Source organism: Cydia splendana, chromosome Z (genome assembly GCF_910591565.1).
Source record: "Cydia splendana chromosome Z, ilCydSple1.2, whole genome shotgun sequence".
NCBI lineage: Eukaryota > Metazoa > Arthropoda > Insecta > Lepidoptera > Tortricidae > Cydia > Cydia splendana.
This window is the reverse complement of record NC_085987.1, coordinates 23,679,412-23,696,951: the sequence shown is the minus strand read 5'-3', so window position 1 is coordinate 23,696,951 and position 17,540 is coordinate 23,679,412. Positions and strand designations below refer to the sequence as shown.

Sequence of the window (17,540 nt, the reverse complement as noted above, 5' to 3'; positions counted from 1 at the left end):
TATTATATTTCTTTCAGGTACAGGGACTACTACGGATAACAAATATGAAAAAAATGTACTTGTACTTGAATTCAAAATAAAAAAAATACTTAAATAAATGTTTTCATTTTATTTTAGGTAAAACCGGCCAAGTGCGAGTCGGACTCGCAAACGACGGGTTCCGTACCATTATCTATAAAAAAGGGTCACCCATCCAAGTACTGACCCCGCCCGACGTTGCTTAACTTCGGTCAAAAATCACGTTTGTTGTATGGGAGCCCCACTTAAATCTTTATTTTATTCTGTTTTTAGTATTTGTTGTTATAGCGGCAACAGAAATACATCATCTGTGAAAATTTCAACTGTCTAGCTATCACGGTTCGTGAGATACAGCCTGGTGACATACAGACGGACGGACGGACGGACAGCGGAGTCTTAGTAATAGGGTCCCGTTTTACCCTTTGGGTACGGAACCCTAAAAGCTGTGAAAATCAGGTATTGAATATTTTTTTTGAAAACGTTGATAAAGTAATTTATTGATAGAGTCTGTGCGGAAAGAGAAGAGTCTTGAAATGTAGGGGAGCCCATACATTCTACGACTCTTCTCTTTCCGCACATACCCTAATACCAACTAATACTGAATATCTGGGGGAGCGGTGGTGGCCTAGCGGAAAGCGCGTGCGACTTGCAATCCGGAGGTCGCGGGTTCTAACCCCAGCTCGTACCAATGATATTTGGTACGAAATATCATTTGATACCTATTTACCGAAACCTATTTATATACCGATACCTATTTTTCGGTGAAAGAAAACAATGTGAGGAAACTGGACTAATCCCAATAAGTTAACTCTCTGGGTTGGAAGGTCAGGGCAGTCGCTTTCGTAAAAACTAGTGCCCATGCCAATTCTGGGATTAGATGCCAAGCGGACCCCACGCGAGGAAGAAGAGATTGAATATCTGGGAGACCGACCAAAGCTTAGAAAACATAAAAACTCAAAAATGCGCGTTTTCTCACAGATCAGACCTAGCTAAGAGATCCAACCCCTTATAGCAAATTTCATTGAAATCGTTAGAGCCGTTTCTGATATCATCCAAATATATAAATAAAAATATATATATAATAATTGCTCGTTTAAAGGTAAGATAACACAAAAAGACTAAAATAAACAAAAAGAAATTACCTACTCGCACCAGTCTTGAATCCCAATCCTCTTGCACGTATTTCCACGAACATACCGTTACGCTATTGCAACATACTTACGTTGTGTGAAATTGTCTACTACAAGGATCACGGAAACACTGTTTGCATGTGTGAGTAATAGTAGGAAAAAGCGTGACAGCAACACTCCGTCGAATTAAAAAGGTGGTTTTTGCACAATGAAGTATTCAATGTTTATTTTAATAGTTCAATATTTATTTAAAGAGTGCGCGAAACATACTTTTAAGTATACAAATACCATGACCATTTCACAAAAAAATAAAACCTGAAATTTTGCAAAAGTGGTGCCATCTAGCGAGAGTTAAGTTTTGAGTAACCTAGGCGAACCACCTTAACGCCCGACTTCTGGCCGAGAGGTACAATCTGCGGACGGAGTTTGAAGTTGACATTGCATTCATTTTATCTTTCGTCAAATGGCCAGCTTATCGCAATTCGCAATATAGGTTCAATCTAATGTCAATTGTTTAAATAAATAGTTGGTAATTGCATCTAATTAATGATTTGTTATCTGATACAAAATCAGTCGTAACTCTGAAAGGGACTCGGCAACAGTGGTAGCCCCCATAGAGACTTTTGTTCAGGACGTTAAAATCTATATTATATCAAAATCTCAGAATATTTAACTGAAACCACATTTTCCATACTTTTGGTACGGGGTTCTTTGACAAATATCCAATAACGTGACAAAACTGTACCATTTAAAAATTAAAGGTCGAAATAAAAGGCTATTTTATTTTATTTTTACTGATTAGTCACTACTGACGAAAGTGCACAAAAATACATAAATGCGTTTTTAGGAACTTAGTTGAAAAGTGACGAATGTGTCCGGGATCGAAATCAGCGGCATCACAGCAGCCGGAGTGTATGAAACAGCCATATTTTTTTTTGCGATTTCGGCATTAATCCCATAATACAAGTTGTTCAGTATGACCTATAAATTCACTACGTAGAGTAGGTATAAACGGTGGTTAAGATTTCACCCTGTATTTTCACTTTGGTATAACCTGTCTGATTGAATAGAACCCACCCCTTACTTAACCTTCAATTCATTTCAGTCTAAAATTTTAGTATTTAAGGCCGTTCCCTGAGCCAGAAATGTAAAAATACCCCAATAATTATCCTATTTTTCTAAGAAACGGTGATATTTGTAGACGTGGGAAAAATAAATATAATTCTTGATTATATTATCTTTAATAACACAGCTTTCGATACACGATTCATAACACTTCGCTCGATACAATTTATTCCCAAAGTAACCTCCAATTCGAATTTTTACTCCAACTTTACTCGTTTCTTTACTATGTGACACTATGAAACAAAAAAAGGAGAAAAATCAATCATAACTATAACAGTAATTTGACAGCTTTAGAAAAACGATAATTAGAGGCAATATTTTTAAAATAAATAAACATCAACTAATTCTATCGTAACAAAATATCGACTCCGGCCTGCATGCTCTATCTCCGTCCGTCTTTCGAAATGAGACAGTGATGGCTGAGCGCTCGTGCCAGACGGACCTGTACTAGGTGTCCCCAAAACAAATATAAGATTTACTTATAAAAACTGTGCTGTGTTGTGTGTCCTAGTGATATACCGTGTGCACCAAAACCTTTAAGTTATAATGGGTAACAAGCAATTGAATAAAAAGAAGACATCTCGAAAAAGACAACTCGGAAGATTCCAACAAACAATGGAACTAACGTAAGTAAAAATGTATATTTATTACACAGTGAAATACGTAATTATTACTTAATTTAATATATACTTGATCGTACTAATTAGTAATCCATATAACTTAAAACATTCTAAAATTTAATAATAGCTCCATCTACCGGTTAAACATTGTCATCAATTCATCATCTAAATAGCTTAAAAGGATATTGCGATTCGCGACGTTTACACCACGCGGCACTAGCGCCGCTGCCTAATGCACGGCAAAGACAGAAAACATTGCCGTCTATGTGTGCGTCTCCGTGAGTCCTAGTTACGCGGTTGCGGTGTAGTGGGCCTTCCTATAAATACGAGCACACAGTGATACATGTAACGCACACAATTAGACGCATAAAGCGTTCTTTTAGCAATCCATCCACCTATCGAGGGTTCGAACCTCAGCTCGTGATTTGTCATGCGTCTAAACTTTTTACTTTTTTGTCTTTCTAGGAAAAGAAGAAAATTGGATAATTTCACAGCCGAACATGATACTATATCTTTAGACTACATCGAGTGAGTATAATTATTTGACTTGTGCTTTTTAGCCCTACCTACGTAACACAATACACTACTACAACTTATCTTTATTTACAGACTGCAAAATATGGAAATGGAATCTCCGATTTCATCAACCACTGACATTCAAAGTAACGAGTAAGTTCTAATTCTAATTGTGGCATTATCTATGAAAAGGGACCTTATTGTCTATGGCGCTTACGACGCACTGCGTCGCACGGCGTGGTATTTATATCAGAGCATCGTTAATAATGGCGGAAGCGCCATCGACAATAAGGTCCCTTTTCATAGATAACGTCACATATGTAGGTACCTATGTCGCGCGTAACTTCGTGCGTTGCGATAAATACCTACCTACTCAAGTACTCACAGCGGCGGCGTACGAAAAGACCTTAGTTAGATTTAGATACCTACTGTTTTCCTATCAGTGCAGATGCTTATATCTTTTTATGAATTGAATTGATATTCTCAATTATTTGGACATATTTTGTACTTATTTTCCTAGATGGCTATTAGTACTACCTACTTAGCAAATGTTCGCCGAAAACTAAATAAAATGTCGCCAATCAATAATATCGTACGAGATACATTGCCCTCATCAGTTATTTGATATTCTCCAAGAGGTACTTAATTTAAAAAAACCGGCCAAGTGCAAGTTGTATTCGCACACGCAGGGTTCCGTACCATTATGCAAAAAACGGCAAAAATCACGTTTGTTGCATAACTATTTATTTTATTCTGTTTTTAGTATTTGTTGTTATAGCGGCGATAGAAATTCAATCATCTGTGAAATTTTAAACTGTCTAGCTACCACGGTTCATGAGATACAGCCTGATGACAGACGGACAGACGGACGGACGGACAGCGAAGTCTTAGTAATAGGGTCCCGTTTTTACCCTTTGGGTACGGATCCTAAAAATGTACACTGATAGAATGTAATAGGGTTGCCTGAGTAAGTCCCGGAAATTAAAATCCCGGGATTTACCGATTGTCCGTACTTTCGTTATTCTTTTACGTTTTTTTTAATGAACTGGTAGTTATTTTATATTATACCTACCCTACACAATAGTAAATGATTTCCTTTTCTTGAGCGTGTTGACCGATTGTTTATTTTAATAAAACTAATAATCTTGGGCAATTATTTCCATTTTCAATTTCTCATTTACCTGTGATAGAGCATTTTTAGGGTTCTGTAGCCAAATGGCAAAAAACGGAACCCTTAAGGATTCGTCATGTCTGTCTGTCTGTCCGTCCGTATATACAGCCACTTTTTTCTGAAACTATAAGAACTATAGGTACTGTTGAAAGTTGGATTTTCCAACAAAAATAGAAAAAAACAATACATTTTGGGGGTTCCCCATACTTAGAACTGAAACTCAAAATTTTTTTTTGCATCAATCCCATACGTGTGGGGTATTTATGGATTCTTCAAAAAATATATTGAGGTTTTTGATATCATTTTTTTCTAAACTCAATAGTTTGCGCGAGAGACCACCTCCAAAGTGGTAAAATGTGTGTCCTTTAACTTCTAAAATAAGAGAATGATAAAACAAAAAAATATATATATTATGTACATTACCATGCAAACTTCCACCGAAAATTGGTTTGAACGAGATCTAGTAAGCAGTTTTTTTAATACTTACGTCATAAACCGCAATTTTATTATGTTACTTGCTAGATGTTACTATTTGGCTACTTTGTTGCTACAAAGTATTTGACGCCGACTGTACCTGTAACCAGCACAATGGTTTATTTACTTTCAAGTAGTTTTCTCCATTGTCATCACTTGTTATAATATAGGTACCTACATAAAAATTTTGAAATTAGTCTGTCTCACTTTTCGAAATAACTGCATTTCTGGAATGCTGCGTTTCGCGGGTCCATGATCAATTTATGAAATAGTAATGGACTAATTTATAAATTGAGTGATGTTGTAAAGAAATGACTGGCTGCTACAATTCTTCGACCGACAGTTTTACAGTACATATAGCCCTATAGGTTAACTGGAAGAGATCCCTCAAAGGGATAAGTTCGCCTTTGTACTTCTTGCTAATTGTATGTTATTTTTAATATGTCTTTTTGTACAATAAAGAGTTTACTACTACTACTAGCCCTTTAAATATTTGACATAGTTACGTAATGTGTGTGTGCATTATCGCTCTAGTGCGGTAAAGTCCATATGTGCTGTAAAACATCATACATTTATTTAATTTTGGTTTTGACAGTGAGGCGACCGGCTCAAACATTTTGAACCCACGCATTGCACAGGTGGATGACACTTATCGGGTTCCTAGTATATTAGAGGAAGAAGATACCCATGAGGTAGGTGATTCATGCTAATTATGCTTATTGATTGTAGAGCAGAGAACAATTTTACCTTTTGTACTAACTACCTAGCTAGAATAACATTGTTTCAACTTCGTGTGCCAGAATTCCATCGTAAATTGATTTATCACACGATTCGTAGTCATTATACAGGGTCTTACTTCTATTTCTCTCGTTGGTTCTTTACCACCGGTGCTTTATATGTACAGTCGACGTCAAATATATGTATACATTTTTCACCTTATTACAAAGGAGTATGCTGCAATAGGTACATATCTTTGACGTCGACTGTACATGATGTGACAAATTGTAAATGCTAACACATACAATATATTTTATTTTCAGTTACAAATATCGTTCAATGTGGAAGAAGAGCTTCCTGACAAAACCGTCGGTCGAAGAATTGTCGCAGTTAGTTACCATTCGATTCGATTCCTCACATTTTATCCAATAAAAGATTGTATGGAAACTATATACATAAACGCAATATTTCACCGACAAAATCGCAATTTTCTTGTTTTGTTCATACTTCAAGATGGACTCTTTGTGACCTTGACGTCACGGTCACATATCGTTTTGTTCGGGGCGTTTCGCGAGTGAAGTACGACTGTCGGACTTTGACTATCATTTCTGACTTTTGTATTCCTTTAATGCAATGGATCCCATATAGACTTTTGATCCTAAAGACAAACCTGATCGAATGATACCATAAATGAAAATTAGTCATCTAGCCTATTATCGATAAGTATATATGTTTTTCTTCATCAAATTATCAATAATTTTCATTTTTTAGATTGTTCCCTCTATAAACTCCTAATAGTCTACCTTGGTGCCAAATTTCAAGTTTCTAGGTCAGCTCGAAGTGGGTTAGGTTTTTGATCTATTAGTCAGTCAGTCACAAAAATGCCGGTTTTAAAACGTTAATTTATGAATAACTGTTAGAGCTACGTTTACGAAATTTTGTATTCTAGACAAGATAAGGGGCTTGAATAAATGTGCAAAATTGCATGTGAGTAGGTAAAAGTGGTAATAAAATTATCAATAGGAAGGATCAAGAAGTTGTTGCAGCCAGAATTAAGAATTTACCAAGGAGAGGACATGTCACTATAATATTTTAATTCATTTTAAAATGTCATTCAGATTATCAATAAGAGTTTCTTATACCGTACTCGAATTAAAAGAAATATTTTATTAATTACACAATTCTCTCTAGTTTTTGCTCGTATTTAGTATACAACTAACTAATTATTCGTATAAAATTATTTATCGTAGAAACACTCGTATAGTTTCAAAATAAGCTATTTTATTTTGTTGGCATTGTCAAACCCATTGACTATTTTTGTTTTGCTTTAATATATGGTCAGTCGTAAAAGTATTAGCGTCAGCAATGGATTTATATAATGTATTTCTTTAAAAAACATGATATTTCATGCTAAGTAACAGAAAACAGTCAAATATTGTACCGGAAATATTAGTCCCGAAAATCCCGAAAGTACCGGGAATTTAATTCTGAAATCCCGGTTCTTTGCTTGGCTCTAAATCCCGGGAATTCCCGGTACTTTCGGTACCGGTATTTCCCGGGAGCAAACCCTAGTATGTAGGACTGTAGGTACTGTAAAACTTTGTACGATACATGTGCCAATAGGTAATTCGCAACTCGTGTCGATTCAAAACACTCCCTTCGGTCGTGTTCGAATTTATCGCCACTCGTTTCGAATTTCCTATTTGCCGCACTTGTAAACGTAATGTAGGTAAGTACTATTACAATATGGTGCTACTTTACCGCATTAGTGCGATAATTAGCACATTACGTAACTATGTCGAAAATTTAAAGGGCCATATTATGTACTGTAAAACGTTGTATGATACATGTGCGAATTACCTATTTTTCGCACTTGTATCGGTATGCCCTAATTTTTTAATAAATATCGATGATTTACCTGCACAGTATACCTAATAAATAATGATATTATAGAAAACTTGCATTCATTAATTTGTTTAAATATAAACTGTATTTACCCTTATAATTAAATATTATTGAAATAAGAGTTGACTTCATTAAAATGAATATTTAATTTGCACTATGTTTCATTTATTTTTCCAATTTAACTTTAACGCCATCTATGAGATGCAGCATGCTTTTTTTCAGTATTTAGTAATACGTTTTACAAATCAGTGTCCTGTTAGTTCATTTAAGTCGCTACTTCTTGCGTGGCGCTGTTGTATCGTCATTGTATCTAGGGGCGGGATGGGTGGCGTGAGGGGAGGCTCGATTGTAGATTTCATTTGGGTACGGGAACGGCCTTAAGCCCTACAATAGTTATTTGTACAACAAGAGATCAAAGTTTGATATTTCTGCGAGTGCTTATTTTGAGTCCCGTGCAAGCGAAAGATTCTATAATAGATTCACGAGCGTAGCGAGTGAATCTAATTTAGAATCTTGAGCGTAGTAAGGGACTCAAAAGCGCACGAGATGTAAATAACTTTGATCTCGTGTAGTACACAAAATTTTTCACACCTTAGCAGTGAGAACATACCTATTAGACAACTTGAAAAATGTAATCCTTCTTCGTTTCTTAATACCTATGCACTCATGTTTTCTTAAGATATACAAACAATTAAGTTTAATTACCGCAATCTAACACAAAAACAAAACGTAATAATAAATTTCAGTAAAATAATATGGAAATAAAGAAACATCAACTGACACTTCAACCAACAACTTTTTTTTGTAAAAAAAGAACTTTGTAAGATACGGTCCGAATTGCGGATACGTACTATTTGTCAACTATAGTAGAAATTCTTAAAAGTAAAATAATTAATTTTGCGTGATAATCTGTGTATTTTTTGAGTTCATTATTTTAATTGTACAATAAAATACCTAAAATATAGTATTTTTATCAAATCTTAAACTTTATTTTAATTAAATAATTATTTAGAATTCATACTCGTACGGAGCTCGTACGTGGTTTGGAACGATGCGTTCTGAAGTTTTTCGGGGGTCTATTATAAACAGTCAATATACCGTTGAATGTCGTTTGAACTTTTTTTCGTCTGTTTCTTTTTGCTAACAGTGTGAAAGGGACAGAGATAATAGAACCCAAGTATTTCGAACTTGTATTAGACCCCGCATGTTGAAATGACATTTGACTATAAAGGTCACTTGAATGTCATTTTGTCTCACTCAGTGAGCAAAATCGCATTTTGCTCACTATTTTTAAGAAGCAAAGTACCCTTGTTCGAGCTGCTGAGGTGAAAACATATAAAGTATAATCTATTCAAAACAGATACAATGATAGATAGGTAGGTACTTAAATAAAAAGAACAGAATACGTAATGTTATCAAATAGAGCCTTATTATGAGTAATAATAACCTGTTCGTCACATTTTGACAAATGTGATTATTTGCGAAGGCCTCCAGTAGTGTAATCAATCAGCAGACCTCTCGGACCCCTATCGATCTTTCGCCAATTCCGATCCCACCCGACTCGTACATCATTCCGATATTTTTTCTGGATTCCTACAAAATCATTAACGTTATTGCTTTTGACATAACTATGTGATGATATATTTAGTTTTTACGTTAGGTACGGCTTTCAAAGCGTGACCATTATTATGCCCATTGATTAAACGGGCGAACACCATAATTAAATTAAGTGTAATGTGTAATTTTTATAGGTACGAGTTGTTGTCTGATTACTGCATATTTGTACAAAGGCCTACATGTACAAAGAGAACTAAAGGTATCTACTAACTTCCCTTACAAGCTGTGAAGGTTAGAGTAGAGTGGTCTGAGACAAAGCGGTCGATAAGACTGCGTGTCTCCCGTACCTCGGAGGCAAAGTGATGTTCGTACCTAACTTCAGTGTATTTATGTTAAATAGGTACCCAGTGCATGTTATTGCTTCCGGGATTTATTACGTTTACTGTTTTTTCCTCAATCACTAATACTAATACCTAGTTTAAAAAAAAATATCTCTATTTTTCACCACTTACTTGTGGACTACGGGTAGTTAAGTGAAAACTGGAGAAAATTACCGAAAATCGGTTAAGTATAGACAAAACATGATACAGACAAACTCTAAAGAACCTGTAAATTTGATAGCAACGCTTAAATGACCTATTTATTACGGATCCTGGTTCGGCGTTCAATTTTTACAGACTTTTAGTTGCTATGTAACAGTATTCACTTAATAAAATTATCGTACGTATACGTATCGAATGATGCGTCTTTAAAAACTAATTTCAAGTATGCTAAATAATTGAATGTATTTTAGTAACCCTGTTTGGCTTCAAATTAACAAGTAGGTACTTACAGGCAGCAAGCCCCCCCAGTACCGTTATAGCTTAATTAACATGTTCAAAAATAGTTATTTAGTGTGGACAATGGACATTGACCGACTTAGGTAATATTTACGTATATATCATCTGGTAAAACTCGGATAAGTGCAAGGCTTCTCTGCAACAAATCAGTAACACTCAGTAAGTTACGCGAATCTCGTTAGAACTTGGACATTTAATGTCAGTCAGAATTGTTAATTTCGACCCATGTGCGAGCCATGTACCCTTGAGTGGGAATAAAGACGGCTTCTTTGACCACACTCGTAACTTTTGTTTCCTTTCAAAATCAAGTTACCTGTATGAAACTCATTATTTAAGTCTTTTAAACATTTTATAAAGCCAACCGAGAAGAAAAACACCTACATAAAATACGCATAAGAAATTATCATGAAGCAGCAAAAATGTATGAATAAAAAGAATAAGAATTTTCTAAAATATCCGAATTGTAGAAAGAGTTCTTAAGTTGTTACTTAAGAACTCTTCAAGATCTTATAATATAACTTACCTACATATTCACTATTATTCACCTCTCGAAGCAGGTCAGGCATAACAAAATCAACCTGTACCTATTACGGCTTTTGGAGTTAGACCAAGATAACTCTGCAAAGATTTTGACAGCTTAGACTGTGCAAGTATTAGAAGTTCGATGTTTAAAATAACACTTGCACAGTCTGGGCTATCAAAATCGACCATTATCAGTAGATCAATTGACCAGATCCATTATGGATCTACTGAGATAATTATATATTATTTTTCTTAGTTGATCTGTTTTTTAATAAACTGGATTTGGTAAGAATTTGTATTCCTAATAGACCTATTTTCAAAAATATGTTAAGATTAATTGGATCTAATGATATGAACGTCACTAGATAGAAAGTAAAAAAAAAAAACAAATTATATTTCTGGAAATCTTGTAATTATAGGAAATACTAGGTACTTAATTATTAGCGTAACTTTTCTAAGTAGGTATCAGACTACGGCGTTTTAAAGGTTAATGGCTCTATTCGCAGTAGTTCGGTTAGTAACGCCAGTAAAGAAAAGAAGTTATCAGTAGTTAGTCCACTATGTTACTAGGTTCTATAAGTTCTATCAGCAGAACAAAAAGTCCTTACCTACTTAACATGTCTTTTTTACTGCTACCTATTTCCATAAATACAAATACATCGTTATGCATTCACAATATTATGTGTTATTGTAATCTGAAGTTCATATCAGAAGGTACCTATCGTTATTCCTAATTCGTAATTGTAACCGAGCTATCACTTTGCTCTTTGCCAGAGAGTGATGTGTTGTTATAAATTTTTTTTTTTTGTTTACTTATGTCAATCAATGTCATTCTTTGTGTTGATCTTCGACCACCATTGTAATATTTTGCTCTGATAATGAGTGGTTTTTGATTTCGGAATGGTTAGGCACATAAGAGAAAATATAAAGGAATACATTACCTAATATGTGCCAAATGCATCGGGAGCTGCTGATTTTAGTATGGGCGACGTTACGCGAACACAAAATAACCCCAACGATTGTCTTTTCAATGGATGCGGCTGAAGATGTTCAAGATCTAGTTCCGATACCTACTTAATAAGGTCACAATAGATTTATTACTAGACAATAATTTCTTCATACCGCTAAAATGTAAAGTTTCGAACTACGTCCACTTATAAGTAAATTATGCAATTATAACATGAAACTGCAATGTCAATATGACATGCATGCTCATGTTTATTACTTTTAAAAGTCATAGACGATCATCGATAAAGGGTTAATAGCAAATCATTGGATCCGCGGTGACCGTAAGTTCTTACGTAGTTCTTACTAGAACCATAACTAGAATCTAACGAGAATGCAGTTCCTCAGTAGCTCCAAATCTTGATCTGGTTAACGGAGCTAGCGAGAAAAGTACTTTTCAATAGATCCACACTGTCAAAAATTGGATCAATTGAGAAAAATATAATATATCTCAGTAGATCCATGATGGATCTGGTCAATGGATCTACTGAGATTGATCGATTAAAATCGCGGCATACTTATCTTGGTTAGACCACAATACCTATTACACTTTACACTATTAGCAGGTCCACGTAAATAAAACTAATAATTGGAAGCGAGTTTATCACTACACCTTATAAAACGAAGTAGCCCGCCACGTCTATTTGTATGTATGTTCGCGATAAACTCAAAAACTACTGAACGGATTTTCATGCGATTTTCACCTATCAATAGAGTAATTCTTGAGGAAGGTTTAGGTGTATAATTTGTTAAGGTTTTGTGTAACACGTGCGAAGCAGAGGCGGGTCGCTATAATCTAAGGCTGCCCGTTGAATTGCAAAATTGGACAGCATACATAAATTTAGGACACATCATCCGTTGTTTACGACGTCACGTTGCGGCCGTAAATAACAACTGAAACTTGATTCAGGGCCAGCACTAAATTGTGTGCTTAAGAAGAAAGCTTAGCCTTCTCCTTCTAAGCCTTGTAACACGTTTTATATTATATTTCTCTTTCTTGGTGCGTTACTTAGCATGGAAAAAGAGGACAGATTATAATTAATTGATTGTAATTGTTGTATTAATAAATTTTGTACACTATAAATATTTTTATTGCATATCAACAATAAAAGAAACAGCACATACCAATTAATCATATAAATTAAAATATGGTAGAAAACAGACGGTATTATCGCTAAAGAGCGATCTCTTCCTGGACGATCTTTGGGTAATCGAATTTAAACTGTTGTGAGACATACTAATATTGAATAATTTTACGGTTTAGACTCACTTGTATTAAGTCACTCGCGCAACATGTCGCCCGAGTGACTTAATACAAGTGAGTCTGAACCGTTAAATTATTCAACCTTTGGGTAGTGGAGATATCACAACATATCATAAACACATTTACGAATACCTATATTAAATATATTAAAACGGGACACTCACGTATTTAAGTCGTAAATCGCTCGACATATTTGTCTCCGTACCGAGTAGCATCATCAGGAACTCGCGTTGGCGGACCGGCGCAGACACAAGTTAGTCTGACAGAGATCTCCCTTTAATACGTCTGTGTCTCACGGAAGTTTTGATATTAAAACATTTACGAACATATATAAATTGCGCCAACAGCAATAAAAACAAGAACAGGACAAAATCACTAATAAAAACATTACGGATGTGATAAATAATATTCTTTTACCTACCTACACATATGACAAACCCTTTATGACGCGTTCTAAAACAGCAATATACGACGCATAAAGATTAACTGTTATAATTAATTCCGTACCGAGGAGCATCATCGGGAACTCGCGTTGGCGGACCGGGGCAGACACGAGTCAGTCTGACAGAGTGTCCCCCTTTAATATGTCTGTGTCTCACGGAAGTTTTGATATTAAAACATTTACGAACATATATAAATTGCGCCAACAATAAAGAAAAACAAGAACAGGACAAAATCACTAATAAAAACATTACGGATGTGATAAATAATATTCTTTTCACATCACCTAATCAGAAAATGGAGTTTTCTTTCCTGCTAGGAGGGATCAAAGTGGCACTTTTCTGTTCAACGACATTTCATTGCCAGTATAAAATATTAATATAATTAATTATGAACATCGTATGTACAGCCTGGCAAAAAAGAGTAGAAATTAAAAAGTAGCAACATCGCAGTGTCGTCCCTTTCAAAGCCATATATGTAAAGGCCCCAGTACACAATGGGCCATCGCCGGCCACTCCAAGGGACGCATTTATGCGTCAGAGGGAGCAAGTGATATTGCTATCTCATTCTACCGCATGGCTGCGTCCCTTGGAGTGGCCGGCGATGGCCCATTGTGTACTGGGGCCTTAAGAAAACGGGACGACAATACGACGATGTTGCAACTTTTTAATTTCTACTCTTTTTTGTTAGGCTGTACATAATCGATTAGAGTCTGTGCGGAATGAAAATCGACTTGGAATGTATTGGCTGTCATACCTACAAACCAGGTCGTTTTTCATTTCGCACTGAGTCTACATTTTTCTAATTTTACTTTTTAGGTACCTATTTAGGTTAAATTTTAATATTTCTTACGTAATAAATTACATTTACACAAAAAAATAAGCAAAGTTTAAATAAATAAATAATTTAAAATAGCGAAAAATCTAACTCTTATAATCGATTTTAATTTCGTTATAATCGATTACGTTCTCATACTAATGTATTTTGAAACATAATAAATAGCTACTCTAAATAATAAGTATAATAACATAAGCAGTGCTATACCAACTAAATTTTAAATAAATAATTTTAATTAGACCACGACTATCTAACGATTTTTCAAAATTGAATCGATACAATAACTGCAATAAGGAACAGTCACAGCTATCGATTAATCAATTTGGTCTACGCACGAACTTATACTATACGCACAGACAAGACATCTCCAGACGGAGCATAGTAGCGCTACCCCCTCTGCCACAAATATACGGTAGTTTTACTCCATTTTCGCGTCAATGTGTCTTTGTGTGACGCCCGTGTCTTTGAACGGACCAATCACGGCACGGGACTCGCTCACCTCGTCCCCCGCACCCCAGTCTTTTTGGCGGAATCGGTTTCATGAAATAATTGCTCTAAACTCCGTCTAGAGGATTCCTAGTCTATGACTATACGTTACCGTGGTGCCGCCATTGTAAAAATTACATTGCAAATAATATGCAAATATTTGTTATCAGATTGATTTATACTTTCAAAAAATGCTGCAATGACAAGAAACGTACGAAATTGTTTAATTGTTTATTTATTAGACATTCATAAGCATAACAGATGCACTAAATCGCTTACAAACTAGCTATACACTTCTTCTTCATCCATTTTTTCATTAAATTAAAAATTAAATTAAAATTATTATAAAATTTTTCATGTCACACATTTTTTGGTCAGATAACGACTCAGGAATACTGAGAGCTCTTTGTCAAAACTACCAACACTATCCGCGAATATGTCGATCTGCGGGGCAAACTTGGACAAGACATTAAGAAGCTCTAAAGCCCGAGCCGTGGGCGAGTTAGCGGCGCGGCGGGTGCGCGCGGGGCACCCCGCGAATAGGCGCGCCGGGCGCCGCGCGGGCAGCGCGCTCAGGCCCGGGGGACAGGGACGCCACACCGGGACGAACAGGCCGAGTCGAGCCAGTACACTCGGATTATTTACTGTGTTGTTTATTACTCCATAGTAGTGTAACAACAACAACAGTTTCCGCCTGAGCTCCAGCGTATGAAGCCCCACCATACCCGAGACGAAAAGCGAAGGATACAGGAGAGGGTAGTATCCATACTGCCTCTTGTACAGGTATCGGGCGAATCGTCTTTGGACTCTCTCCACCATTAACTGGTATTTTTCCTCCCTGGGGTCCCACGCTATGGCTCCAAACTCTAACTTGCTCCGGACGTAAGCATTGTACAACAATATCGCTACCCTGATGTTTTTAAACTGCGCGGATACCCTCATTATGAACCCGAGCGTTTTCGTAGCGGCTTTACACGTCTGTGTTATATGTGTACGGAAGTCCAGCTCCACATCCAGTTTGAGTCCCAAATCAGATATTTCACTGACTCTTTCAAGCGGAACGTCTCGAAGATGGTATGCAGCGTACACTGGTGAACGAGCCCTAGTAAAAGTGACGGTTTTACACTTAGATGCGTTAAATTGCAGTTTGTTAGCATCACTCCAATCTACCACAGCCTCAATATCTTTCTGCAGTTTGGCACAGTCATCCCGTTCACCAATCTGCAGGAAGAGCTTGAGATCATCTGCAAATAATAGGCACCTAGAGTTACTGACGACCTTCGGTAGATCGTTGATCATCAGTAGAAACAGAGTCGGTCCCAACGTGCTGCCCTGACTAACACCTGATCGGGTGTAATATGGCTGGGACTGATATCCGGACAATGCTACGTACTGACTACGACCACGTAGGTAATCTGCAAAAAAAATTATCAGCTTAGGCGTGAATCCGAACCCAGCTAACTTCTGTAGCAAAACGTCATTGTCAACCATTGAAAAGCAAAGAGTGTAAATTTAAAAACAAAAGAAAACGCATCAAAAGAAAAAAACAACCCAGAATATGGCTGCATTATGCGTTCTAAATTTGAAACGAGTAAAAAGCAAAAATGGCGTCGTCGTCGAGCGAAGAGAGTTTCGAATCAACACCGGAATTTATAAAGAAACAAGCGACATCGGTTGTTGACAATTTGCTGCCTACTAAGTCAAGACATAAATATCTAAAAGCATATGAAAACTTCTTAAAAAGGAGATCATCTAAAGGCGTAAAATCTTTTTCAGAATCTGAGCTTCTAGTGTATTTTCAAGAATTATCAACGCACATGCAACCTTCTACACTTTGGAGCATATATTCAATGTTAAAGGCCACCATCGGCACAAAACACGATATCCAAATCAACAATTACACAAAATTTACGACATTTATCAAAAGGTTTTCTGAAGGCCACAAGCTGACGCACAAGCTGACGTACCTAGGTGCTGAGAAAATACTTCCTTTTGCTTATTATGCTGTGCACAGCATGGATAAATACTATGCATAGTATTTATCCACAATAATCGCCCTTTTAAGTAGACAGATTTGACATATTTTATAATGTCAGGCAACTTCGGAACCCAATATTGAGCATGGTCACACATGCACTTGGCCGATTTTTATTTTTGCCTACTAATAACAATACTTCAAACTAGGTACCTTTACGACAACGGCGGTATGAAATGTAAGTTTTACCTATTTAGAAATTGATGAGTACTACATCGGCTGTTGTTTCACGGTTGTTTATCTTTACCACTCTTATGGCCCCTGTGTCATGAAAATGTAAGCCTGATTTATGAATCAGTTACTATGGTAACTCGTTTGTAAGAGCCATTTTTATCTCTTAATCTCGCCTCTTGCTTATTTTTAGGGTTCCGTTGTAACAGCCTCCTTCCATATCACTTAATTAAACCACTCTTATATTGATTAACTAATAACCTGGCTACCCCAATATCCAATGCCCGAAGGTATGAAGCCCAAGTTACCTGTGTCTACAATGTGGTCTACAATAAAACTAATTTGGGCATAAAGAAAGTTGTGATGGTCTAGGAAATGGTAGGACTCCTAAGTTGTGTGTAATAAACCAGATTCATTTACATTAGAAGGATAAAATTAGCCTATTAAAAATAACTAGAATTATTTTATAGAGACAAGTACATGAAAGAGTATATTAATTATCTAAATAGATCACTATGCTTAGTATGTTAGGGTAATACCGGACGAATTTGGGACCAATTGGGAGACCTCGCGAAATATTTTATCTTCTCGATCTTAGTACGTAGAAATATGGTGCAAATCGTTAAATAATAACCGTAGTATAGGCCTGAATATTGCCAACCCTCAATGTTCAACGGTTTCAGTTTTATACGAGTGTAAAGATGAGA

At 36.1% G+C, this 17,540-nt stretch overlaps 1 protein-coding gene across 1 annotated transcript; it reads left to right on the top strand.

Moving 5' to 3' along the window:
- Positions 1-2,324: 2,324 nt before the first annotated feature.
- On the top strand, positions 2,325-6,429 carry LOC134804973 (uncharacterized). Its single transcript, XM_063778265.1, has 5 exons — positions 2,325-2,899; positions 3,359-3,421; positions 3,503-3,562; positions 5,650-5,746; positions 6,095-6,429. The coding sequence occupies exons 1-5, from the start codon at positions 2,820-2,822 to the stop codon at positions 6,347-6,349; spliced, it is 555 nt and encodes a 184-aa protein (XP_063634335.1). The 5' UTR covers positions 2,325-2,819; the 3' UTR covers positions 6,350-6,429.
- Positions 6,430-17,540: the final 11,111 nt, after the last annotated feature.

Coding starts and splice junctions, on each gene's coding strand:
- LOC134804973 (XM_063778265.1), top strand. CDS start 2,820: ATGGGTAACAAGCAATTGAATAAAAAGAAGACATCTCGAAAAAGACAA. Junction 3,422..3,502: donor ATATCTTTAGACTACATCGA/GTGAGTATAATT, acceptor CTTTATTTACAG/ACTGCAAAATATGGAAATGG. Junction 3,563..5,649: donor ACTGACATTCAAAGTAACGA/GTAAGTTCTAAT, acceptor TGGTTTTGACAG/TGAGGCGACCGGCTCAAACA.